This window comes from Amblyomma americanum, chromosome 1 (genome assembly GCF_052857255.1).
Source record: "Amblyomma americanum isolate KBUSLIRL-KWMA chromosome 1, ASM5285725v1, whole genome shotgun sequence".
NCBI lineage: Eukaryota > Metazoa > Arthropoda > Arachnida > Ixodida > Ixodidae > Amblyomma > Amblyomma americanum.
In genome coordinates this window covers 433000935-433027606 of record NC_135497.1, presented here as the reverse complement: position 1 = coordinate 433027606, position 26672 = coordinate 433000935, and the positions used below count along the sequence as shown (strand labels likewise).

Here is a 26672-nt window from a genome sequence, read left to right as displayed (position 1 = left end):
GGTGTGGTGACGCAAAGCGTGAGGTTGAAAGCGATGGTGAGCGCGAAAAGCGGTTCGGCGTGTGCTCCTCTCGACGCAGGTGCTCGTCGATTTTCTACGTACGTTGGCCGAAGCCTGGTCGTGGGGCGTTAACGACAAATCGTCGAAGACCGATACATCGGTGCTGGCAGTAACGAAGGATATGGCTGGCCTCACCACAATGGAAGCACAACGGCCGGTAGTCGGAAGTCCTCCAGGCGTCGCATTTCCTGGGGCTTGAGCGTCGATCGTAGGCTGGGTGGGCGGGGGCAGGGAGGTGGCGTTCCGGAACAAGTTGTTCATGTCGGACAGGATGCAGGGGTTGTCGTTGGGGCTGAGGAGTCCTTACTGCAGCGGCGTAGGTCATGGGCTGGGGTTCTGTGGCCGTCGGGGTGCGAAGTGCCTGTTGCACTTCTTCCCGTATCAAATCTATCAGAGTCGCTGCTTGTGGCGGTGGGGAGGATGGCAGTAATCGGCGTAGCTCCTCTCGGACGATTTCGCAGATAACTTCCCGCAAGCTGTCGCTTGTGGAGGCCGTCGTGTCCGAACGGATTGCACAGGCAGAGGAAAGGCGATTGTACTGCCGAGCTCGGACGTCGAGGGTCTTCTCAATCGTGCAGGCTTCTTGCATGAATTCCTCGACTGTTTTTGGCGGCTGGCGGACGAGGCTGCCAAAGAGTTGTTCTTTTACGCCAAGCATTAAAAACTGAACTTTATTTTCCTCGGACATATCGGGGTCGGCGCGGCGAAATAGGCGCTTCATCTCGTCGACGTAACAGCGGACGGGCTCATTCGAAAGCAGGATCCTGGACTCGAGGAGTCGTTCGGCTCTTTCTTTCCTCACGACAATGGTGGATACCTTCAATAGTTCTCTCTTGAATAGCTCCCCATGTCTTAAGGGACGACTCGTAGTTTTCGTACCACGTGCGTGCGGAGCCATCCAATGAGATAAACACGTGTCCAATTTTTGCCGCATCAACCCACTTGTGTAATGACGCCACGCGCTCAAATTGGTTTCAAGTTTCAAGTTTATTTTATTTGCATCATAGATGTGGGTAGGTCCGGGTAAAATGTGATCGCAGATCACTTGAGGGACTCCCGGAACCCCCTTTAAATGGCATAAAGCAGGAAACATGAGTACTATGTAAGAGATTGCAAACATCGAAAGATAGACCAACACTACAGACAAAACTTTTTACACAGACACAGATGTACATAGAAATTATTTTTTTACACAATATATATATATATATATATATATATATATATATATATATATATATATATATATATATATATATATATATATATATATATACTGAAACAGCGTTTTATTGCTTACGTAAAGATGACTAATTTTACGCAAGGTGCTTTTTGAAATATCGACATTCATCGACTGTAACTGGTTTAATAATTTTGGCATATTGTAACGTAACACTTGATTCCCATAGTTGGTGCGCAAAAAAAGAATAAACCGTTTTTCGGTATTGCGCAAGATATAAGCCGGTACAGTTTGAGTGAGGGAAGTCATGTCTAGAAACCCTCGATTTATATATTGTAGAGATTGTTTTGTATCTGGTTGCTGGTCCAACCATTCTTCACGGTCTTCGTCTAAGGATCCATTGAAAGTTAGCGGCACCCGCGGCTGATGCAGTATGATCGGTGTCGACATCTATGGCGAGGTTGCGGTGCTCGTAGCATCGTCTTTTCGCTGTCTTGTGCGGTCCGGCAGGGTCCCGAACTCAGGCTCCTTTCCCTGGAGACGTCGGCTGGCTCGCTGAGCTGCTGGCTCGTCCTCGGGTGCGAAGCGCTGAGGGCTGGCTTCAGACTTTAAAGGGGCGTCCGGAACATGGAAGGCTACCCAGCACCTCCACCAGATGTCACGTAGTGGTGACAGCAGTCTAAGCAGCGATGAAGACGGACAAAAGGTCTTCTAAAAGAAAACTGTTTATTGGGCTGACTTGCAACAAAATGGACTGAATCACTCGGCGGCAGCGAAGCGACAAGCGTGCTCGGCTATCGTCGAACAGAATATCCGCCGCTGTCCGCCGTGCTCAATTTAAAGCTGATGGCGAACTTTCGAGATAAAGCGTGCAAAATTACTAGAACATTCCGGAACAACGTAGAATCAGCGCTGCCAGGCTGCGATCAATCAAGATAAATCTAGTCGCGTCTTGCTTCGCAAACAAAGCGATAGTTTTGTGGCGGCAGATTTGAAGAATGAAGAAACACTGCAAATGTTCTCGGCCTAATCATGGAGGTGCATCGGGTGCACCACCCCGCACAAATTCAGCGGCGCTTCGCACGCTGTTAGCTGCGGCTGGTTCGTGTTTGAAAACAGTCGAAGGAAAAAAAACAAGGCATTTTTCTTTAGATAGGCGCTAATTTCAGCCAATTTCCTGCGGGCTCTGTTGTGCTGCAGTCAGGCAGAAACTTTAATGTGGCACTGACAATATCGGAATGAAGCTTTCTGACAAGAAAGACTAAACACTTGTCTTCAGTGGGTGCTTGCACAGAAAACTATTTTCTGCATTTCTCGACTAGAAATTATGATAAATGCGTAATCATATGCAAGTCAGAACAAATAACACTATTTTGTATTCTGAAGAGGCCGCTTCGCAAACACATTTCAAAAGGTGAGTTTGAATGTGTAGATTTTAGCGCGCCTGGCATGCAAGCCATTATCCAGTGGAGTCGTTAAGTGGAGTTCAGCGCAAATTGAGTGAAATGAACGCATCTCCACCAGAATGCTCGCCGTCGGGTCTTTTCCTGCTAGAGGAGCATTTGTGACCAGCTTGACAAGTGGAAATGAGTGATCGCCTCGTATCGCTTTCTGTTATTCGTTCTTGCAATCATATTTTTCTGTTCGCGCCCGTGGCGAGCGTATTGCGGCCATACTTTCTCCTTTCAATGAGGGGATCATCTTAAAACTGCATTACTTGCAGATTCGTGGTAAACCTAAAACCAACACTCGGTTACTGCAGGATAACGCCAGCATGATCGGCCACGGAATCACTTTAAGAACAACGTCGCAGCATAAGGGGCTTTCCACACTGCGGCTGCATATATATCTTACATGTTTTTTTTTCTTCTCTTCCAGCAATGAGACATGCCTGCCGGCCATTGTCGGCAAAGTCCACAAAGTGCTGCCCGTCGGACAATTTCAGCTCGAGTACGACTTTTTTGGGCAGCCTGTACAAGGTATAGTCCACTTATTCCCAATCGCGCAAAAAAGGGGAGGGGGAACTGCGCATGGGTGATAGCTTACACTTTAGGCAGTTCATTCGCTTCCATTTCTGGGCGTTGGCATCGCTTGATCATTTTGGCAGCAGTGTTTTGAATTGCCATGGGGGAATGTCACTATATCTTCATTCAACCGAGACGTCAACGTTGTTTGGATCGAATATTTATTTTACTGTTCTTGCTAATCAAGCACAAGACACAACTCCGGTCCAGGACCGGGACCGGCAAGTGACTTGGCCATCGCTCCCAAAGCACTGCACGCCCTCAGTGATAGAACAGTCGCCGCGCACCCGGTGTATTGAGCCTACTGCTGGTCGGGTAGTAGGTCAGAAACCGGACCAGGTCGCAGACGATCAAGTGATTGCAATGCTGAATCCAATCGTGAATGACATGCGTGTGCTGCTTCCTAGCATGCACATGCCAGCTGCGCAGAATGCACTGCAGATGCTGGATTTGTTGAATCCAGTGCTTGCAGCTGTCCAATAGCTGGCACAACGCATACTCCAGCCTTATCTCTCCGAGAAGTCCGAAGCTTACGTTGTCACCAACATTATCAGCCGCAACGGCAAGCAGCCTTCCTTGACACTGAAATGTCTGCGCTGCCTTGTGATGGAGGCTCCTCGATCTATTCTGCTCAGGTCGCAGCAGTCGGCAGCCCTCAAGGTGTGCAGGCTACAGCTGCGGCCGCCTGTGACTTACAGTTCTTGTGTCATTGCCTGTCGTGCTTGCTACGGAACGGATTTCTCTAGTTCTTATTCTTTTACGCCCCCCTCATCCCTCTCTCCCAGTGCAGGGTAGCCAACCGGAACATTTTAGTGGCTAACCTCCCTCCCTTTCCTCTACCACTTCTCTCTCTCTCTGTTGACTGTTTTTCTTAAACTTGAAATCGCAGCAAAATTGGTTATTTTATTTATATTGATTTACCTGCCATGAATGCTTTTGCATCGATCCTCCCATGAAAAATTTCGCCAGTATTTCTTTAACACTAAGCGCATAGTTTGTGTTGTCTGCATAGATATACAACACTCAGAATATTTTCGCGTATTCCGAAAACCCAAAGTGTCTGACAAGCTGTCAGAGCCAGCACTCATCCCCCTCCTCCCTCTGCCGTCTTAGAAAAAAAAGTTAGCATACCAAAGCAGATCTCGGAGCTCAGAGACGTTGGCTTAAATTTTTTATGTAGGTGTTGCAGAGGAATCGTTATTTATATAAAGTTGGAAAGGAATAGAACAGAACTGCAACACAATTTTAAGCTGAGTGGATGTGAAAGAGAGCGGAGAATGGCACGCCTGAACTCTCGGCGTGTATCTGACGAGGGAATTGGATAAAAGTAGCTATTGCGGTTAGAAATGAATGTACAGTTTGTGAGTTGAAGTTGAGCGGATTTCCAGTGCAGGCCTGTTTTGTGGACCATGTAGTTGCCATCGCTCGACGAAAAAAATGGCTGTTGGTGGTAACGTGTCGTGTGTGGAGGCAGATAAATCTAAAAAATCGGCCAGCAATACTCTAGAACTCTGCCGACCACATTCGTTACCATTTCATAAACACCACCGAACTGCTTTGCTTGCCCCTTGTGACTGCACCAGTGCCGTGCAGACTCTGGATACCGGGAGAAGAAAAAAAAATGCTGAGACCACAAGAAGGCTTCCCAATGTACTTCCGAATTTTTCAGTGTCTGCTCTCAGACACTCGCACCACGCTCGCGTTCTGCAGCGACTACTGTTTACGATGCTGCTGGAGTTTCATTGAGCATGCGAATAATCACAGCTGAGCCAATTTTATACGCATCGGTCGTGTGGAATCCCTACACAGGCAGTGAAGCTGATTACGTCAAGTTGGTAAGCAACAAGGCGGCCAGATTTCTTCAACGATAACTCTGGCATCGTGCGGACGTCACGCTGTTAAAGCTGTCGTTTGAACAATTTCAAGTTAACGTTTGCAGGAAACTACCGCGTCTGTCTTTCAGTTTGTGTATTGTGGCGGTTGATTATTACTTTCGCTAAATTTTCCACGGCACATTGGGTCTACCTGAGTCCACCAGCACGCAACGCTTGCTTCAGCTCGGGCTTCACAACACGGTTACCGAAATCGCCGAGGCGCAGCGCACTTCACAACTAGAAAGATTAGCGGGCACGAGGCAGGACGCCAGATCATGGAAAGTGTCGGCATCCGTTACCATGCACAACAAGGCCAGAAAGTCGCTTTTCCGGACGCGATCAGACAAACCCTAAGAGTCGACCCGATTCCACGGAACGTCCACCCCCAACCGGGCAAGAAGAGTGGCCAGGGCCAGAGCTCTCCTACACAGCCACGGAGACGAAACGGGGACAAGGTTCGTTGACGCCGCGGAATACGCAGAACGCTCGCGATTCGCGGTTGAGGTCGTCGATTCGAGTGACGAAGCGCGCATTACGGCAAGTGTAGCGTGCGAGCGCGCAGAAGAAGCGGAGGAAGCGGCGGTGGCCCTCGCCCTCATGGATCCGACGTGCACCACAGTTCTCTGCGACTCGCGACAAACGGTCAAAAACTACGCCAAAGGATGGATCTCACAGACAGCGGCCCGAATCCTGAGCAATCGAAAAGTACAGTAGAAGGAAGCTTTTCAAACCAGAATCCAGTGGTTCCCGGCGCACATGGGAGCAGTATCGAACACATCGCAACCGAAACGAGACGGCACACGCCAAGGCGCGCGAACTTGCGAACCGCGCCGGCGACCGTCGTCCATGGGACAGCACCAAGCACTGTTTGACCACATATAACGAAAGTACCAAGACCCTCTGCCTGGCCCGCCGAACCTTCCCTCCGCCCAACGACAAGCTGGACAGGGCGCACGCGGTGGCCCTGAGACAACTGCAGACGCTCACGTACCCCAACCCGGCACAATACCACAGACTCTACCCCGGAACATACCCGACGAATATATGCAAAGTCTGCCACACTGCTATAGCAACTTTACCGCACATGCTCTAGGACTGTAGCAAAAACCCTGACGGTGCTAACTCCGGAACCCTCCCACCGCGGTGGGCCGCTGCCCTGCGCAGCCCCAGTCTCGGTGACCAACTCTGGGCCGTCCAGCAGGCCCGCGAGGCGACGGCGAGGCAACACCTCGACGTCCCCACGTGGGAGACTTAAGGCCCCGTCGGCGAAAGCTCTGCAGGACTTTTGAATAAAGTTGTTACCAACCAACCCAACTTTAAGACTTCTTTTCAGTCTGAGAAAAGGCGAAAAGAGTCATTTAGATTTCAGGAAATAAAGAAATACGTAAACGTACTTTCATCTTTGTTTCACAATTATTCCACTGAGCAGACTAAATCTTGGCCCTAAATAACCCGACTACTTTCGAAGGTTCCTTGCTTGAAATTTTTGTATAGAAGACTGTACCATTCGGCTCGCATTTACATGTTAGATTGTTTTTAAGCAAGATTTATTGCCTCAGGGTATCAATGATGGGCGAAGATTTAAGGAAAGATGTAGTAATGATTAAATTATTGGAAAAAGGCTAGCTGATTTGATGAAGTCCAGTAGAGAGCGATGGTATGGTCTCTGCGTCCAGGCAATATATGAAGCAGGGTTGCTTGGTGAAAGGCTCACTACTTTCAAGTACAGCATTCTTGTAGGCTTGAGAGCTCGGCACTCCCACAGTAAGTAATGAATGTCGGCTTCAAAGTCCTCGCGTTTACATATCGGACACCCAGGTCGAGGAAAGGAATTTCGGTACTGAGGCCACTTCCGAATGACGGCAGGTGTGAGGGCAACCCCGACTCGGATCCTCCTAAGCGCAATTTCCTCTGCACGAGTAAGACCGCGGGGTAGGGTTACCGCACACGGAGGGATGAGAGCACGTGTGCGGCGCCGGAGGAGTTCCTTTCTTGACGGAAGGAGGGTGACGTCCAAATGAAGGAGCCGAGGCAATAATGAGCCTGGAGTCGTGAGGCGGGTCGCTAAATTTGCATGGCTTTGAGAGGTGGGCAGATACCGTGAGACCCACTCAATACTTACTGGCTGCGGGATATGTGCCGCGAGCCGGTGGATGTCCTTATAAATCGTTGCACAGCGGCTAACGCGTCGTAGCAACCGGACTACTAGAAGGGCGTAAGTGCGGATGACAACGCAGGCCGCATGAAGCATAGTTCTGGAGGCCACGGAGCAGATTTCGTCTTGAACTGACACGAGCTCAGCACAAAAGGACGAAGAGAGTTCCGTAAGCTTAAACCTAGAGGTTTGATTCAGGGCAGGTCTGCACGGACAGTAGATTGCTGTTGTTGCTCCACAGGCTTGGGTGCTTGCGTCTACGTAGACAACAATGGATCCTTCTGGCAGGCCAGCATCTTGTTCTTCACATTTCTAGCGAAGCATCGATGCCGAATTAGCAGAGGTTGGTCGGCGATTATCTGTGGGCTTGTTTTCGCAGAGCTGTACAAATTTCGATGGGAAAAGAACTGGCGTTGGCGGCTGAAGAATGGAGTGTGACGTTGCATAAGTCCCCAGTGCATGCGTGGCGTGCGATAGACCGGCCTTAAAGCTGCGGGCATCACGGCGCTGCTGCACCAGCTCGTCAATGGTATTGAGCTGCGCATTCTCTTGTAAAGCTATGACCGGTGTGATGCGTAGAAGACACGTAATGGTCCTCATAGTCTCTCGGTTCCCGGCTTCAAGGCGATCCCATTGCGCTCTTGTCAGGTGCTGAAACTGTGCTTGATAAACAATACGTGGCTGAACGTCCCTCACCAATTGCCGTGCAACGAACGCGCCTGCGCCCCCCGTTTTAGGTGCAATTCTTCTAATGAAATCCAAAGTCTGAATAGCTTGCCTTTTTGCCTGAGAAAGCCAAGCGGTCACTGATCCTGACTGGTGAATCGTTAAGCCAAGGGTTTTTACACCCGGAATTTCCTGTAGTGGGGTCCCTGATAGACAAAGAAGGATCGGACTTGCAGCAAGTTTACAGCGTCCCCAGCGGTTGACGACTGACATGTATGTTGTTTTATGCACGGAAAGCTGAAGGCTGATGAATGATGCGTAATTAGAGGTAACATCCAAAGCAGATTGAAGGGCAGCCTCCTGAGTACGCAGATGTTGGTGAGTGCTCCACACCATGATTTCATAAGCGTACTGCGGAGATTGTATGTCATGAATGTGATGTAAGCGCCAAGCCAGCAGGGTGAAATCAATATTAAATAACGTCAGCGACAATACTGATCCTTGGGGCATGGCGCAGAGAGGAACAAATGATCCGACCGCTTTGCCGCTGAGGCGTATTGCAAATTTTCTGCTTTCCAGAAATGATTCGACAAAACTACGCACTGCCAGAAGGAGATGAAGCATGCCAATGTAGTTCAGAATGGCTGCATGACTGATGTCATATGCCTCTTCAACGTCCACTGCTAAAACAGTACGCACATTGCGGCTGCGAGTAGATGACAAAACTGCAGATGCCAAGAGAGAAAACCTGCCCTCTGTACCAATATATGGACGAAAGCCAATTTGCACGCGGTGATAAGAAACATGCTGCTCTAGCTACCACGACAATCGTGTGGCTGGCATTTTCTCTGCCAGCTAGCACAGCGTAGGAGTTAATGAGCTAGGTCGTAAGTTTGCAAGGTCCTTCGGAGGCTTTCCTGGTTTCGGGATAGGAATCACGAAAGCGGATTTGTAGCTCTCGGGGACGACGCCATCCAGCCATACTTTTTTAAGGTGTCTAGTAATTGAGGGAGTGCAGCGCTACTCGGGTTCTTGTACACCTCTTGCTGAATATTGTCCGGGCCGGGCGCTGTTTCCCGTTTCGCATCATCTGTTGCAGCCAGCAACTCAGGCATAGATAACGAACAAGCAATTCCATCTGCGTCGACATTAGACGGCATTTGATAAAGATGCGCTGGGCTGCCGGCTATATTGAAACTAGTGCCTGAAGGCACAGCATCGTATTTTGGAAAAAGCTTTCGCGCTGCTTCTTTGTACACATCATCCGGTGACAAGTTAGCCGCGAAGCATGCGGTTGCTACATGCTGCGTCAGTAGAACGGCGACCGTGTTCCATTGTACGGAATGTTCGTCACAGAGTGACATTCTAGGATTTTGCAGAAAGTTGTTCGCACCACGCATGCCGCTGCCGCCTAGAGGTCGCGTTCATATTTACGCGCCTTAGCTGTAAGATAGTGCAATCGCGTACATGCCTGCGCTGAGGTAGGGTCTCGCGTATAGCAGCCAGCTCGGCATGATAGCGTGCCGCCCACAAGTTAAGAAAGCCGAGGTCTGGTGCCGGTCGACCAACATCAGTCCAGGTGGTAGTTGTAGCACTGTTGAGCCCTGTTTGAATGCGCTCAACAAGGACTGGCGACGAATCTGAAGAGAGATCAAGACAGGAGCGAAAACTGTCCCAGTTGATCACAACATTTGTAGCGTAAAGGTCGGAAATGGGATTGTGTGTTAGATTGGCTAATTCGCTGGCTTTTTAACGACCTGAAGCGCACATTCTGTTTCGTGTTAGAGCAGTGGTGCTTATTCTTATTTGACTTACGGCATTATTTCTTGTTTGTTAACATCTGCTTCTTATACGTATTTGTACTGCAAACAAATTGAAGCCAACAAATTTATTCTCTTTTATTTCACACCTGGTCATAAGCTCTCAAAATAACTTATATAACGAATTCCCCGCAGGGGGGCGTCTGCAACTTGCAGGCGTTGGTGAGTGGCGACACCACGGGTTCCCGAGCATCCGCAGGGACAACTCCGCAGGGCGATGATGGTGAACAGTGCATCACCACGGACCCGAGCACCCGCGCCTAGCCGTGCGTGGCATCACCGTGTCCGGGGAAGAGGGGATCCTGGTGGTTGAGCCGATGCCGAGCGTTTGGACCTTTAAGGCCCCTCGGCGGAGGCAACACACCACTTTGGCCCCAGCTTCCTGTAGACGGCACCTCCGGCCTGACCCGACCGGGGGAAATCGGCAGTCGCCTTTTCCTGTCCTCCTCTACATCTTTTACTTTCCTATTTTCTTTCTGACTACTGTCCTGTCTCCTCGTCGTTTCTCGGTTTTTCATTTCTTCATGGGCGGCTAGGGTTAACCTTGTGTGGCGAACTACCCTGGGTTTCGTCATATTTGGTTATAGTTGAGGTGTACAGCTGGCGTGGGCAGGACTTGCGTGCAAGCTGCTGTCCCTTCCCAATGTTGGGCTCCGTGGTTGGTGGCTGGCACCGTGACTGAAAAGCTAAATTTTTTTATGGCTCCCCTTCATTCCCAACCTGATCGCTCTCTAAAAATGGGCGGAACAATGAAGATTTTTTTCAAAAAAGAAAAGTGTCATTCCCAAAATTTTATGTTATTCACAGCAAAGCTGAAGAACAACAAGCAAGACTGATTTCCCCATTCTTGGTAGCAAAGTGCCTGACAGATACCTTGGGCTTTGGGTACAAGGTGTCAAAAATGGCTAGTGGCGACTTACTGCTCGAAATACGTGACACCGTCCAGCGCTCTAAACTTGCAAACATTGTATCGGTAGGGGAGATTCCTGTCTCCATCACGTCACACCGATCTTTGAACACAGTCCGAGGCGTCATATCAGAAATTGATTTTGTAAACCTCTCTGAAAATGAAATGATTGAAGGCCTTGCCAACCAAGATGTCATAAATGTTGAGCGGATAAAGATCCGGAAGGATAACAAGGAAATAGATACGAAACACATGATCCTCACTTTCAACACCAGCACACTACCTGAAAGCATTGAAGTCGGGTAAATGAAATAAATGTAAGGCCATATATACCCAACTCACCCAGATGTTTCAACTGCCAGAAGTTCGGCCACGGCTCACAGAGTTGTCGCGGCCGCAAAACTTGCGCGAAATGCTCCTCGAAGGACCACCAGTCAGATGAATGTGTTGCTGCACCGTGGTACACAAATTGTGAGGGAGACCATGCTGCATAATCCAGGGCTTGTCCGTCCTGGAAAAAAGAAATAATTACTCTGAAAACCACTAAAAACATTTCTTTCAAGGAAGCAAGAAGGCGATACGCCGAAACAAACAGATTCTCCTTCACTGCGAAAACAACCTTCGCCGATGTGGTGCGTGGGCGCGGCGCATCACACCAGGCTTCGGTACCTGTCCAGGCCGCACGCAGTGGTCCTATGGCAGGGCCATCCGCGCCCTCTGGTGGAGTAGCTGATACTACTCCGCCAACCCCAAAGCAGGCTGCGCAGACCCCCGGGTCAGCGGGCCTCAAGACCTCTTCCCACAGGTCGAGGTCTAACTCAAAACTCAGCGTCCATCCTGCGCGATCGTCCAGCGCCTCTGCTGAGACGATGGACACGACCCAGGGCAGCCCCGTGCCGTCTACATCGGACGGACAGCGGAGGTCTTTGGATCGATCAAAAAAATGTGAGGCTCCGAGTCAAGGGGCCAAATCAAAGTTAATCTAATTTTATCTGCACACACGCACACATTACGATGGCTTTCATAATGCACTGGAACTGCAGAGATCCCGTAAATGACTATAACGACATAAAAGGCATTTTAAACAAAACTTCCCCTATTGCTTTATGTGTGCAGGAAACCAATCTAGGCTCTCAGCACAGAATGGTGCTAAAGAAGTATACTCTCTTCCGTCGTGACCGAGAGGGGGCGAACAGACTCTCGGGAGGCGTAGGCATCATTGTGCAACCTGGCGTAGCAGCTAGCGAGATCAAACTCAAAACTAGGTTCGAAGCCGTAGCAGCCACCGTGGTTGGTTACAAAACCATTACACTTTGTAGCGTATATCTTCAACCACATCTCGAAGTAAGACAGCATGAATTAGAGAACCTTTTACAACAGTTACCGGAGCCATACTCGATAGTTGGCGATTTTAATCCACACTCTTGTTTCTGGGGCAGTGAGAAAACCAATAGCAGAGGTCAGGTTATTGAGGATTTTATACTATCCAACAATATTTGTTTATTGAACACCGGTAAACCTACTTATTGCTCTGCTAGTTCAGAAAAAATGAGTGTTTTAGATTTGTCTTTTAGCTCTCCATCAGTTTTTAACAATTTTAAATGGATGTCTTAACAATCCATACGGAAGCGATCATCTCCCTGTTGAAATCTGCTTGTCATCCCCACCATCTGTCACCCAGAGAAAACCACGGTGTTGGAAGCTCAATTTAGAAGACTGGCAGCTTTTTAAAACAGCAGCCACGTTAGAAAATATTACGTTAGAAAATCTTAATTTAAATGAAAGAAATTAAAAGTTCACAAATTGCATTCTTGCTGCCGCACACTTGGCTATCCTCCAATCTTCAGGAATAGTACAACGCAACCATAAAATGTGGTGGACACGAGATTGAAAAGAAGCAAAAAAACAACAAAATAATGCTTGGGGTATATTTCGCCGATACCTCACACACGAGAACCTTATAAACTTGAAAAAAGCAAGAACAAAAGCGCGGTACATACGTCGAAATGCCGAAAAATCATCCTGGCAGCGTTTTAATTTCCTTGATAAACAGCCACATCTCTTCGAAAAAAATGTGGGAGGCAGTACACAAAATCGTTGGTCGCTACTCTCCATTCACAGCTCCGCTTCCGACAGCCCCTAGTGTACAGACAAATATAAAAGAACAAGCAGACATATTAGGTGAACATTTTTCCACTCTATCTAGTTCCTCTAACTATGCAGAACTATTTTTAAAATATAAAGACACAGCCTGAAAAGAAAGACTGCCGATAAAGGGCAGTGCTCACGAAGCATATAATAGCCCATTTACACTCCAAGAAATTAACAGTGTACTTTCTTCCGGTAAAGAAACTGCACCAGGACCAGATCAAGTCCATTACGAAATTCTTTCTCACCTGTCCGAACACGTTGTGGACTCGCTTCTGAAATGTTTAACAAAATATGGTTATCAGGAGAGATTCCAGAGGCATGAAAAAAAGCCCTTATTGTACCGTTGTTGAAGCCGGGAAAAGTACCTACCTCCCCTGGCAATTACAGGCCTATAGCCCTAACAAGCGTACTTGCCAAATCCTTCGAAAGCATCCTTAACATTAGATGAATGTTTATATTACAATCCCGTGATCTTGACATCCATCAGTGTGGGTTTAAAAAGGCGTGCTCTACAACCGACCATCTAGTCCGCCTAGAAAACAGTCCGAGAAGCATTTATACACAAGCAACACTGCCATGCGGTATTTTTCGATTTAGAGAAAGCCTATGACACCACATGGAGGTTTGACATACTGCGGGACCTTGGAGACCTCGGAATCCGTGGTAGAATGCTAAAATGCTTGAGTGACTTTTTGACCAACCATTCATTTCAAGTATGCCTGGGTGCCACTCTTTCTAAGAATTTCATTCAAGAGAACTGCGTGCCTCAGGGGTGCATTTTAAGCACCATGCTTTTTATAATAAAAAATGAAGTCCCTAGCAAAAATAATTCCAGTCTATCATGTTTTCTGTCTACGTCGACGATCTACAGATTGCTTGCACATCCTCTAGCGTTACATCGTATGAGAGGCAGATACAGATGACAGTAAATAAACTAACAACATGGGCAGACAAAGACTGTTTCAAGTTTTCTAGGCAAAAGTCAGTAGCTGTTCTTTTTTCGCTTAGAAGAGGACTGCACACTGATCCCTCCTTGTATTTAAATGAAGTCGCAATACCAATTAAAGATGAGCACATATATCTAGGAATGACTTATGACAAAAAGCTCACGTTCCTGCCACACATAAACATACTCAAAAAGAAAGCTTCTAAATCTCTGAATATACTAAAGGTACCTTCACGAAAACATTGGGGTTCCGATAGGACTTGTCTTTTACGGATTCATCGCTCTGTAGTACGTTCTACATTAGATTACGGATGCATAGTTTATAGATCAGCGAGGCAATCGTACCTTAAACAGCTAGATCGAGTACACAATTTAGGCTTGCGTCTTTCCACCGGTGCATACAGGACGTCACCGATAAACAGTCTTTATGTGGAAACCAACGAACCATCACTTACAGAGAGAAGAACCATGCTCACTTGCTCGTACGTTTTAAAAATCCGTTCACTACCTAAACATATCTGTCATCAAATAGTCACAAAGTGCCCATCTAAAGCACAAAGTGCCTATCTGGAGCACTATTTAACAACAAACCATTAGATATAAGGCCACATCTCCTGCGTTTTGAAGATATGTGCAAAAGCCTCGGTGTAATAGATGCATTACCTGGCGTTGCTAGAAGACGTGGTCCACTGCCTCCATGGTTCAATTTTCCTGCAATTTTTGACCTCACTCTTGCACATTTCCGTAAAAAGCGAACTCCACAGCAACATTTAATACAAGAATTCCGCGCGTTTGAAGAAAAATACAGTAGTCTTACAGAATCTTATACTGATGGATCAAAAACAGATAGTTGCGTAGGAAGCGCAGTGGTGCGAGAGAATTCGGAGCAAATAGTAAAACTACCACAGTGTACCTCCATCTCCTCCGCGGAGTGCTACGCAGTATGTACGGCCTTAGAAAAAATACTAAGTGAGAACCTCAAAAATGCTATTATTTACACAGACCCCTTAAGTGTACGTAGAGCTGTCCATTCTAAAAATGCAAGCTCCCTTTGCTTGATGGCATCATAATCAACACAAGCTCAAGGACAAAATATAAAACTGTGCTGGGTCCCGAGTGTCACGGATCTCTCCGGAGAACACTCGGACCGAAAGAATGGACTAGGCGACGGGTGTACCCACACAAACGCACATTTAATACACCCTACGTGGCACACACACTAGAACACAAAACTAACAAAACTAACACGAAGCACAAAGACTATAAATACACACGACCCGGGCACACTGCTACTAGCGTCTACTACTACTGTTCTACTATCAGCGGTCGGCGTTCGTGCTCACGGTTGGTTCGGTGTGGCTGCGGCGTTGTACGCATCCAGTAGGCGACGTCGAGGCGTGCTTGGGCTGGCGTCGCTGGCGGTGTTCGACGTGCTCGGGCTGGCGTCGCTGGCTGCGTCGTACAAGTCCCGGTCCAAGCGCCCGCGGAGGTGATGCCGGTGTTGTTGCTTTGGTGGCGGCGTCGCTGGCTGCGTCTTATAAGCTCGAGGTCCAAGCGCCCGTGGAGATGATGCCGGTGTTGTTGGCGTTGGGGGCACCACCCGGATGGGTAGCAACAGCGCTGGAGACACCCCTGGCTGTAGCAGGTGGTAGCGTCCTCTGTTGACTCCCCGGAACGGGCTCAGGCACGGCAGGAAGTTCACGATGTGATGTCGTAGAACGCGAGCTCACCGGAGCAGTATCCGGCGTCGCTCTCTTCCAGCAAAGTGTCCCTGGCCCGCCGGAGCCTCCGCTTCTCTGCTGTTCCCCCCCTGTTATATGGTACATGGGGAGCGCAAAAACGGCACAAGGGACAAAGAAAGACGGGCAACACATAAATCATCGTTACCGACTCGCCCAAGTTTCCACCCTTGTGAATCCCCCCAATGGCTCGCTCTCACTCGCCCTTTTATAGCCTCGGTGTTAGTCCACGTAAGCCTTGTCGTCGTCTTCTCTTCTCCAACAATCATCTCTGTTCACCTCACCGAATGCTTCTCCACCAATCATCTCTCTCCACCTCACCGAATGCTTCTTCTTCCTCTTCTTTATTCTTCGGGTAATTCACGTCGTCTTCACATCCTTTACCTTTAAAATTTAATTTAGGCTCCTTAATATATGTGACACCGAGTCATGAGGGAGTAAAAGGCAATGAGAGAGCAGCTTTGTCTGCTGCTTAAGATCGTGGCAAAGAAATATTGAAAGTAGATATGCCGTTTAATGATTGCATGAAATTAGTAGCAAGGAAACTAAGAAAAAAATGGCAGTCGGCTAGAAACAATAGAGTCAAAAACAAACTACACTTATAAAAGCAATTTTAGGCGAATTTAAGTCGTGTGTGCACCAAGAACGTTTCAAAGAAGTGATCTTATGCCGTCTCCGAATAGGCCACACGTACCTTACGTACAACTTCCTACTAACAAAACAAGACAAACCTGTTTGCTAAGAATGTGGAGATGAACTCACGGTTAACCACATTTATTCTCTTGTGTGGAATTGGAAGAACTGTGAAAAACGGATTTTACGGAATTTTATAATAAATGCATTCCTTTTCATCCCGCACTGTTTTTAGGAGATGATGCAATTTTTGATATATCATGTGTTTTTAGCTTTCTTAACGAAACGGGATTTCTCAAGAGACTTTAAAGTTTTTACCCACTGGTTAGTTTAAATTTTAGTACACCTCAGCCAATTTTTCATGCCTGAGAAGAAAGCTGAGGCTTTTATTTTGGTTGGCTGGGAGCCTCGATATCCTTCCGCACCCAAGGAAGCCTAGTGAGGTTACCCGGCCCTCTTTAAAGCTTTTACGTGTAGCCATTTATAAAATTTGTGTGTGTGTTCACTGGGTAATATTAATATTTGAGGGCCTCTAGAGGAGGGATGATTCTTACATTTCTATAATATTCAACAAAAGACTTTTCCTGTACCTTGTTCTTGGCGCATGATGGCCTTAGTTGCCTATGTGCCATAAAACACAACACTACACAACACACAATATATACCGAATGTATACGCTGTTGAAACCATAACGGTCATGTGTCATTAAAAGTAGCGTATTGTTCTGCCAAATTCCTCTGTACGTCGCTCACAATATTTCTTACCACGTAGGATAGTCTTTGCGTGCCCTTCATGGTATCTAAGATGATGGAAGGTGACATGGCTTGAACATAGCAAGCTACGTAGGGGAAAAAAGGGGGAAGGCTGGGAACGATGTACCTGTCGCATCAAGAAAGCAGTGCGTATGGTGACAATCAGGAATGTGCCTCTGGTCTTGAATGTGAATTTGCGCATTTTGCGCCACGTCCGAGCCATGCCTGACGCATAGCAGAGAAGCGCTCAAGTACTCGGCAAAGGCAGCATTATGCGGCAGGACGCGACCGCAAGGAGGCGGCTCGTCCAACTCACGTTTCACACCGCGAGTTGGACATTTACTGGCGGCTTCCTTTCCCCACCACCACCAACGTCACTTCTTTCTCTTTTCTCTGGAAACGAACACCGAACAGAAGTCGAAGTTGGTCTATATTGATGGAATACAGGTTAAACACAGGTGTCGCCATCAGCAGCTGATTTCGCGAACAAGCAAGGACACCTTATTAGTGGGCGGATTCCGGAGGCTAGCCTACGTCTCATTTACTGCAAATCCATGATCACGGAGTCCTATTCCGGTCTTGACGTCACGAGTTCTAATCGGGTGCCGGGAGAATTTCTTAATGCAATTTTTTCACCGATGCATGCGTCCTTAGCTGGTAGACAAACATCAACACAGTCAGCCAGTGGACTGATTTTTTAGCAAGAACAAAAGCTTGGGTGGAGTTGCCCTTGGTGTCCGTTTAACCCCCCCCCCCCCCCACCATATACACTTCAAGCAATGCGTCTACAGAGACACATGTTTCGTGTCATTAGTGAGTTTTAGTTTCACGTACTTAGAGGGTTCACGTACGCAAACGTGAGAAGTCTACGTAGCCTGCACGTAGGTCGTTTGAAACCCTTATAGTTACACGTACGCGAAGCACGCTGCGCGTTACGCCTAGCGCCATCTACTAAGAAACACAGACACTGGTTGTAGCCTAAATCATCCAAGACAAGTCTTTAAGCCAAGCCATTCGTAGCGAGACCGTTGCTATGACGACGACCAACGCTACTTCGTCAGGCTTAACAGCTGAAAAATCGCCCTTCTGTCTGAAAAACAAAAGCTTTTTGTCGCTTGAAACCTTATGCGAGGGTACCAATGGGCAAATCGAAGGCGAATACAACAGTTTAGAACACGATATCGCCTCGAGGGATTAGCTACGAAGCTGTTATCGCTGTGAAGCGGCGGGCAGGGCGCCGCCATGTTTGTCAACGCTACGTACGCGAGCAACGCAAAGACCGCAACGTAAAAATCCGAATCTCACGTACGTACGTGAGACCAGTGCATGCGCACTGGTCACCCGTAAGAGCTCTACGTACGTGAAGCCTCTACGTACGTGAAACTAAAACTCTCTATTGTCTCTATACGAGCGTAACGAGCATATACATACGCCGGATATAACGTACATAGCTTGAGATATATCAGCAATGGTGCCAGTTTCTTTATTCAAGCCATTCAATGGGGCACGAAATTCTGAGTTTGACATCTGTTGATGCATGCCATGACTGGTTCTTTTGATTGCGAGTTTGGAATAATAACCTGGTGCAATGAGCGGAGTTAAGCTGCTTGTGCGTCTTCACAGTAAATATCGCACAAATACTTAAATAACAGTGCAGAAGTCTTGCAAAGCAAGGGTAAAAACAGAAAGTTCTGTTTTCTCTTATTTCTAGTTTTTGCGATGGCCAATGGAAGTCATAGGAGAGGCTTTTTCTCAGTGCTGATGAACGGGTGGCACACCGTACCCTCAGAGAAGAGAAAACTCAGCTGCGTATACAACTTCCGCAATGGCACTGTCAGGACATGCGTACAAAAGCAGCAACCCTTAGCTACCATAGCTGACCGAGCTCGCTCCTCGCTCATGACCACTTTCCGCAAATCCGGGAGTTTTGTGCTTCGCCGGGCGAGACGTGAAAAAACCGCTATACAACGCGCAGAACTCGCTTCGTAGACACCTGCTTATCGCGTCTGCACAAATATTAGCAGTCTGAATGCTACGTCCTCTGCCCTTCGTCCGTAGGTGGAAGGGAAAGTGGGTCGGCGAGAATCTTCTCGACCCGGCGCGGCTGGGCTGCTCGAGGTAGAGAGAGAGCCGCAGTTGTAGCAGCCCCTGTCAGGCTGCGTGCATTTTCCAGGCCATTCTGGAAGTTCCTATACTCGAAGGTGCTCTTTCTTAGCTCCAAGTGCCGCTGGGGGCGCTGAGAGAGGAGGACCGGGATCCTGAACCGCGACGCGCACAAGACTGCGTCTCCTTTCCGGCGTGTTCGACATTTCGGTGGAAAAGGAGCCTCAGGATCCTTGCTAGCCAAGGAAAGTCGCTTAGGCTGCCTGACCATCTTTAAGGCTTTTACCATTAGCAATTTCCAAACTTCTTCCCTTTTATTACTAGTCAGTACAATCTTTTTAAGTCATCTGCACCATCGCCTCTTTTTTATACTCCAAAACATTCTGTAGAAAAGCAATTCTATACCTTGTGCTTGGCGCATGATGGCCTTAGCTGCCTATGTGCCATAAAACCCAACACAACACAACACAATTTCGGTGGAAAAAATTTGAGCTCGACCGCGCCAAAGACGTGGGACGTAGAAAAACGAAGAACGAGAGGGACACTCAGAACGGAGCGCTCAGTCTCAACTGTAATTTTGTTAGCAGCATTTCTCTTATATCTGCCTTTGCAAAGCGCCCTTCCAAAAATTCGCAAAAATGGTTTTGTAGAAACAGAAAGGAAGTGTTCTCAAGAACTAATTTCCAGCCGCGGCAGACATCAGTTATTTAAGGAATCATACTAATTAAGTAGATAAATTACCATAATTTACTAATTAGCATTTAAATAGGTGACATGCGCTGACATGTGCAAGGGGCGATTTCGTAGCCCCAGACAAGGCGATTCCATATAAGTTTTTGAATCGTTCTTTAAGGTCCCGCAGTGTGAGTAAATGCGGTTATTTTTTCCGCACAAAACCGAAACTGCAGTAAGTTCACTGGAAACGCAACCTCCGCTGGTCCCGTGTTGCAGTGCGCGTGGCACTCATTTCGAACTGCTGGCGCTTGTGCCCCGCGGCATGCGCTTCTTCCTGCTTCGTCGTTTGGTGAAAGGACAATCATTGCTAACTACGTGGCTGGCGGATTTTGTTGCTCTCTGTCGGTCTCTGAGGTTGCACGGGCAGGGACACTTTATTTCTAGTTCTTTTTATGGTCCCACAATGATTTTTGTCTCTGAGCTGTTTTCGGACCTCCGTACGTAACCATAGTAGCACACGAAGGAAGTCAAGCACGAAAAACCATCTAGGTGAATTTGCAGCTTTAACGAAGTTATATTCATAAAGCAATCAGGTAGCAAGAGCGCGAACGCACCCTAGGCTATTAAAACAGACGGGGCGGGTTACTGGTGTTTGGCGGCTTCGGGCGCCCCTGGAAATCTTCGCCTAGCACCGTGCGACGTGTAAGCGTTCAGCAGGAGCACCATCAAGTGGTAGGCTAAACATTGCCTTATCAAAATGGCAAGCACACAATACTTGCGCGGGGGTTTTAGTGTTGGAAACTTATTTTTTTCCACCCCGCAGGGGGGCGCCTGCAGCTTGCAGGCGTCGCGACAGTGAGTGGCGACACCGCGGGTTCCCGAGCATGCGCAGGGACATCCCCGCAAGATGATGATGGTGAACTGTGCATCACCACGGACCCGAGCACCCGCGCCTCGCCGTGCGTGGCATCGCCGTGTCCGGGGAAAAGGGGATCCTGGTGGTTGAGCCGATGCCGAGCGTTTGGACCCTTAAGGCCCCTTGGCGGAGGCAACACACCACTTTGGCCCCAGCTTCCTGCAGACGGCACCTCCGGCCTGACCCGACCGGGGGGAATCGGCAGTCGCCTTTTCCTATCCTCCTCTCCATCTATCACTTTCCTATCTCTGTCTCACAACTCTCCTATATCCTACTCACTCCTTGGTTTTTCCTGTTTTCCTGGCGGCGAGGGTTAACCTTGTGTGACCAACTACCCTGAGTTTAGTCATATTTGGTTATAGTTGAGGTGTACAGCTGGCGTGGGCAGGACTTGCTTTCAAGTTCCTGTCCCGTCCCCTTGTTGGACTCCGTGGTGGGTGGCTGGCACCATGACCGAATAACTAAATTTTCTTTATGGCTCCCCCCATTTCAAAACCTGATCGCTCTCTGAAAAGAGGGTGGAACGAAGCAACATACTTTTTCCCGAAAAAGAAAAGAACCTTCCCAAAGTTCTATGTCATACATAGTAGTAGTAGTTGTAAAGACTTTTATTCGACCATAATTTATAGGCCGAGCATGTCGACCGCCTGGGCGACCAGAAGCCGCTGTTCTTCTTCCCCTTCAGCGCCAAGCCAGTCGAGCCAGGTGGTGATGGATAGAAAGGGTGGGGGGAAGGAACCCGACTGCTGAGCAGCCGGGCAATAGAAGAGGCAATGGGCCAGGTCCGCATAGATGCAGGGGCAGTTGGGACAGGAAGGGTCCGATCGATAGCGATAGAGGAAGAGGCGGGACGGGGTGATAACTGCATTCATCTGAATGTGCCGAAGAAGGCGAGACTCCGGCACCGTGAGTGATGGATGAGGAGGAGGGTAAAGGCGTTTGTCGAGGCGGAGCTCAAGGTAGACCTCTTTTTCTTGTGTCAAAGTGCCTAACAGATGCACTGGGCCCCGGATATAAGCTATCGAAAATGGCCAGTGGCGACTTATTACTAGAAATCCGTGACCATACCCAAAACTCCAATATCTCAGACATTCTCTCTATTGGAGACATCCCAGCCTCCATAACAGCCCACAGATCCCTCAATACCGTCCGTGGTGTCATCTCAGAAAACGACTTCATTCATCTAACAGAAAAAGAAATGCTAGAAGGTCTCAGCGACCAAAATGTCACAGATGTATATCGAATTAAAATCCGCAAAGACAACAAAGAAATAGATACTAAACACCTGGTACTCACATTCAGCACAAGCACATTACCTGAAACTATCGAAGTCGGATACCTTAAAGTTAATGTCAGGCACTACGTTCCTAACCCACGCAGATGCCTCAACTGTCAGAGATTCGGGCACGGCTCTAGAGTTGCCGCGGCCGCAAAACCCGTGCGAAATGCGCTTCTAAGGACCACAATTCACAGGAATGTGACGCAGCACTGTGCTGCGCAAATTGCGAAGGAGACCACGCTGCGTACTCCAGGGCGTGTGCGTCCTGGAAAAAGGAGAAAGAAATTATCACCATAAAGACCAAAGAAAACATTTCATTTAAAGAAGGCAGGAGGCGTTTTGCACTAACCAACACATTCTCGTTCACAGCGAAACCAAACTTCGCTGATGTGGTGCGCAGGGGCGTAGCACCCCACATCACTCCGGCACCTGCCGAGGCCACTTCCACCGAGCCTATGGCAGGGCCATCCACGCCCCAGGCAGGGTCAGCGAAAGCTGCCCTGCCATTGTCACAGCAGGGAGCGCCGGTCCATGGGTCGGCATCCCACAGGACTTCCCCCCGTCAGGGGAGGCCTGAAACTAACACAACCGCGGCTGCGCGGTCCTCCAGCACCTCTGGCGAGGTGATGGATACAACTCCCAGTCTGCCCGCTTTGCAGCGGCGGAACAGCTCTCTTGAGCGAAAAAAAGACAGACCCCTCATAACGGGCCCTGAGCATAAGTAAACGCCTTAGCGTTCTCACCCCAAAAATAAACATGGCTTTCTTAATTCAGTGGAATTGTAGAGGAATTATGCGGAACTACAGCGACGTAACACATATTTTAGGGTCAATGTTACCCACAGTTTTATGTCTTCAGGAGACCAATCTTGGTCCACAACATGTGCATATCCTTAAACATTATAACATTTTTAGACGCGATCGCGAGCAGGCAGATCGACTCTCGGGAGGCGTCGCGATTGTCCTTCAAAGCGGCGTCCCTGCTCAAGAAACCAAACTTTACACAAAACTTGAGGCAGTTGCAGTTAGCGTCGTTACCTACAAAACAATAACAATTTGCTCTTTATATCTCCCCCCACACATCACATTAACAATACAAGATCTAGAAGGCCTGATCAATGAATTGCCGGAGCCATATCTGGTAGTTGACGATTTTAACGCTCACTCCCCGTTTTGGGGAAGTGAACGCTGTGACTCTAGGGGCAAAATAATCGAAGATTTTCTCCTCTCGAATAATGTCTGTCTTTTAAACACAGGAAAGGCCACATATTGTTACCCAAGCTCAGCAAAAATGAGCTTCCTTGATTTAGCTTTCACATCACCGTCTCTTTTTAATGATTTTAAATGGGATGTTTTAAATGATCCTCTGGGAAGTGATCACCTACCCACTGTCATCAGGCTCTCGTCTTCCACTCCAGTCTTCCCCACAAGACCACGGCGCTGGAAATTTCACCTCGCCGACTGGTCACTTTTTACAGAAAGGGCCCCTCTAGATAAAGAATTTTCTGAAGACCTCAGCATAGATGAAATTAATGACAGGTTTACTAAATGCATAATATCTGCTGCAACACTCGCTATACCACAAACAACAGGACTCGTACAGAAGAAACACAAAGTATGGTGGACACAAGAATGTACATTTGCAAAAAACAGCAAAATAAAGCATGGGGCACCCTGCGTCGGTACCCCACTGCAGAGAACTTACTCACTTTTAAGAGGGCCAAGGCGAGAGCGCGGTACGTGCGCAGGAATGCTGAGAAAACCTCCTGGCAGAAATATGTGTCCTCTATAAATAGTTCAATACCATCAAAGAAAATGTGGGACAAAGTTCGTAAATTCACTGGTGACCATACTTCCTTCACACTTCCGCTTTTGACAACACCCGGTACACAAACATCGTTGGAAGAACAGGCCAATTTATTGGGCGAGCACTTTGCTGAAGTCTCAAGGTCATCCCACTACACAAACACATTCCAGAAACACAAAGCTATAGCTGAAAAACAAAAACTTCCATTCGGAGCAGGCATGCAGGAAGACTACAACCAGCCCATTACGCTCCAGGAATTAAATAGGGTATTATCTTCCGGTAAAAAGACAGCACCAGGCCCAGACAATGTGCATTACAATATGCTTGCCCATCTCTCTGATACTGCCGTACAAGCACTGTTAAAATTCTTCAATAAAATATGGATGACTGGCAGAATACCTGAGGAGTGGAAGAAAGCAGTAATAGTACCTCTTCTGAAACCCGGAAAACTACCAACAAGTCCTGACAATTACAGACCAATAGCCCTCACCAGCTGCATTGCTAAATCTTTTGAAAGTGTAATAAATATTAGACTCACCTTTGTACTCGAATCTCGGTAACTATTAGATGTACATCAATGTGGATTCAGAAAAGCATGCTCAACCACCGATCACCTTGTCCGCCTAGAGAACACCATACGGGAGGCGTTCATCCACAAGCAGCAGTGTATCGGGGTCTTCTTGGACATGGAGAAGGCATACGATACCACGTGGAAGTTCGGCATCCTCCGCGACCTAGCAGAGCTAGGTATCCGAGGCAGGATGCTGAACTGCTTGAACGACTTCCTGGCTAACCGCACATTTAGGGTCCGCCTAGGAACAACTCTCTCCATGACTTTCACCCAAGAGAATGGCGTACCCCAAGGTTGCATTCTAAGCACGACACTCTTCGTAGTAAAAATGAATTCGTTAGCCAAAGTAATACCAAAGTCCATAATGTATTCGGTTTATGTAGATGACCTACAGATAGCATGCACTTCCTCCAGCATATCGCCCTGCGAGAGACAAATACAAATCACACTAAATAAACTGGCTGCTTGGGCAGAGATAAATGGGTTCAAGTTCTCTCCTCAAAAAACAGTAGCTGTTCTGTTCTCATTGCGATGAGGCCTACAATTCAATCCCAACCTATACTTGAATCAAGCCACACTACCAATTAAACCAGAACATAAATTTTTAGGATTCACTTTTGACAAGAAACTCACATTTCTACCACACATTAACAACCTTAAAAAGAAAGCATCCCAAGCCTTCAATGTATTAAAGGTGCTCTCGCGAAAACGGTGGGGGTCCGATAGAACATGCCTATTACACATCTATCGCTCTCTGGTACGCTCCAAGCTGGACTATGGGTGCATAGTATACGGTTCAGCAAGAGCATCCTACTTGAAACGACTGGACCCTGTTCATAATCTTGGTCTGCGACTATCAACTGGAGCATATAGAACATCCCCGGTAAACAGTCTTTACATTGAAGCTAATCAGCCTGCACTAGAGGATAGAAGAGTCACACTGACAAGCGCATACGTCCTAAAAACCCGTTCTCTTCCTGAACATCTCTGCCATCCCATTGTTACCAAGTGCCCATCAAAAAGATTATTCAACTATAAACCACAATCCATCCGGCCACTAATAATGCGCTTTGAAGATTAATGTGAAGAGTTTGGAGTACTGGATGCCCTGCCGAATATTGCACAAAAATATGAAAATTTACCACCATGGTACAGCCTGCCTTCAGTGTGCGACTTCACACTGACACACTTACATAAAAAGGAAATGCCACATCAGCTCATACTACAAGAATTCTTTGAACTGCAAAAAAAATATGACACCTTCACTGAATTTTACACTGATGGGTCAAAAACAGAAAGTCATATTGGAAGTGCAGTATTTCAAGGAAGAAATGAAAAAATGATACGACTGCCACAGTATGCATCGGTTTTTACTGCCGAGAGTTATGCAGACTTTGTAGCGGTAGACCAAATAGTAAAAGAAAACATTAAAAATAGCGTCATTTACACAGATTCACTGAGTATGCTCAAAGCGCTGCACTGTAGAAACGCTGCTGAACCCATTATAGGAAACATCATACATAACATATTTAAAATAAAAAACAAAAACATAACATTATATTCTGCTGGGTGCCCAGCCATGTTGGAATTGTCGGTAATGAGAGAGCAGATGCATGCGCAGCACAAGCTCGAATTGATCAAATAAAACAAGATAACATACCACACAGGGATTTTTTTAATTAAGTGCACAGTAAACTCAGGATTAAGTGGCAGGCTGCATGGGAAGAACAGGCAAACAACAAACTGCATTCTATAAAACCCGTTTTAGGAGAATGGAAATCATGTAGACATCAAGAACGTTTCACTGAAGTTATTTTATGTCAGCTACGCATTGGGCACACACACCTTACACACAACTTCTTACTGACAAAACAAGACAAACCTCTCTGCGAAATGTGCGGCGATGTACTCACTGTAAACCACATTTTCATTTCATGTACAAAACTGGAACAACTGAGGAAAAAATATTTTACAACACTCTACAATGAATACATCCCATTGCACCCCAAGTTGCTTTTAGGTAATCAAGCACTGGTCGATCTTTCAAGTATTTTTAAGTTTCTTAATGAAGCCAATGTTTTAAACAAACTCTAGTTATAAAAAGTGTAACATTTAACAAAAACTAACCTTGTGTTTGGCGCATCATAACCATAGTTGCTTTTGCGCCATTAAAATCAATATAACTAACTTATATTTTTCAGGAGTGCTTCGATTGCCTCGTATTTACTTTAGTAAATGAAGATATGAACCGCTGCGTCCTTATTTCAGTTAAGCACATTAATTTAAGCGATTTCTTGCAGTCACTTGATTTTCGTTAATGCTGCGTTTGATTGTATTCTTAATAGATAAATACATGTCCTTCACCGAGGGCGTGAGCGGATGGCCTCAAATAATCTGCCACGTCAATATTTCCTT

General features: G+C 47.3%; 1 protein-coding gene across 13 annotated transcripts in view; it reads left to right on the top strand.

Annotated features, from left to right (window-relative positions):
- LOC144115886 (papilin-like) overlaps window positions 1-26672 on the top strand; it is a 321379-nt gene that overhangs the window by 154621 nt on the left and 140086 nt on the right. For all 13 annotated transcript variants that reach the window (XM_077650507.1, XM_077650503.1, XM_077650504.1 and 10 more), the window contains exon 4: window positions 3119-3219. In XM_077650507.1, coding sequence (XP_077506633.1) covers window positions 3119-3219 — 101 coding nt within the window. The remainder of the gene's footprint in view (window positions 1-3118; window positions 3220-26672) is intronic.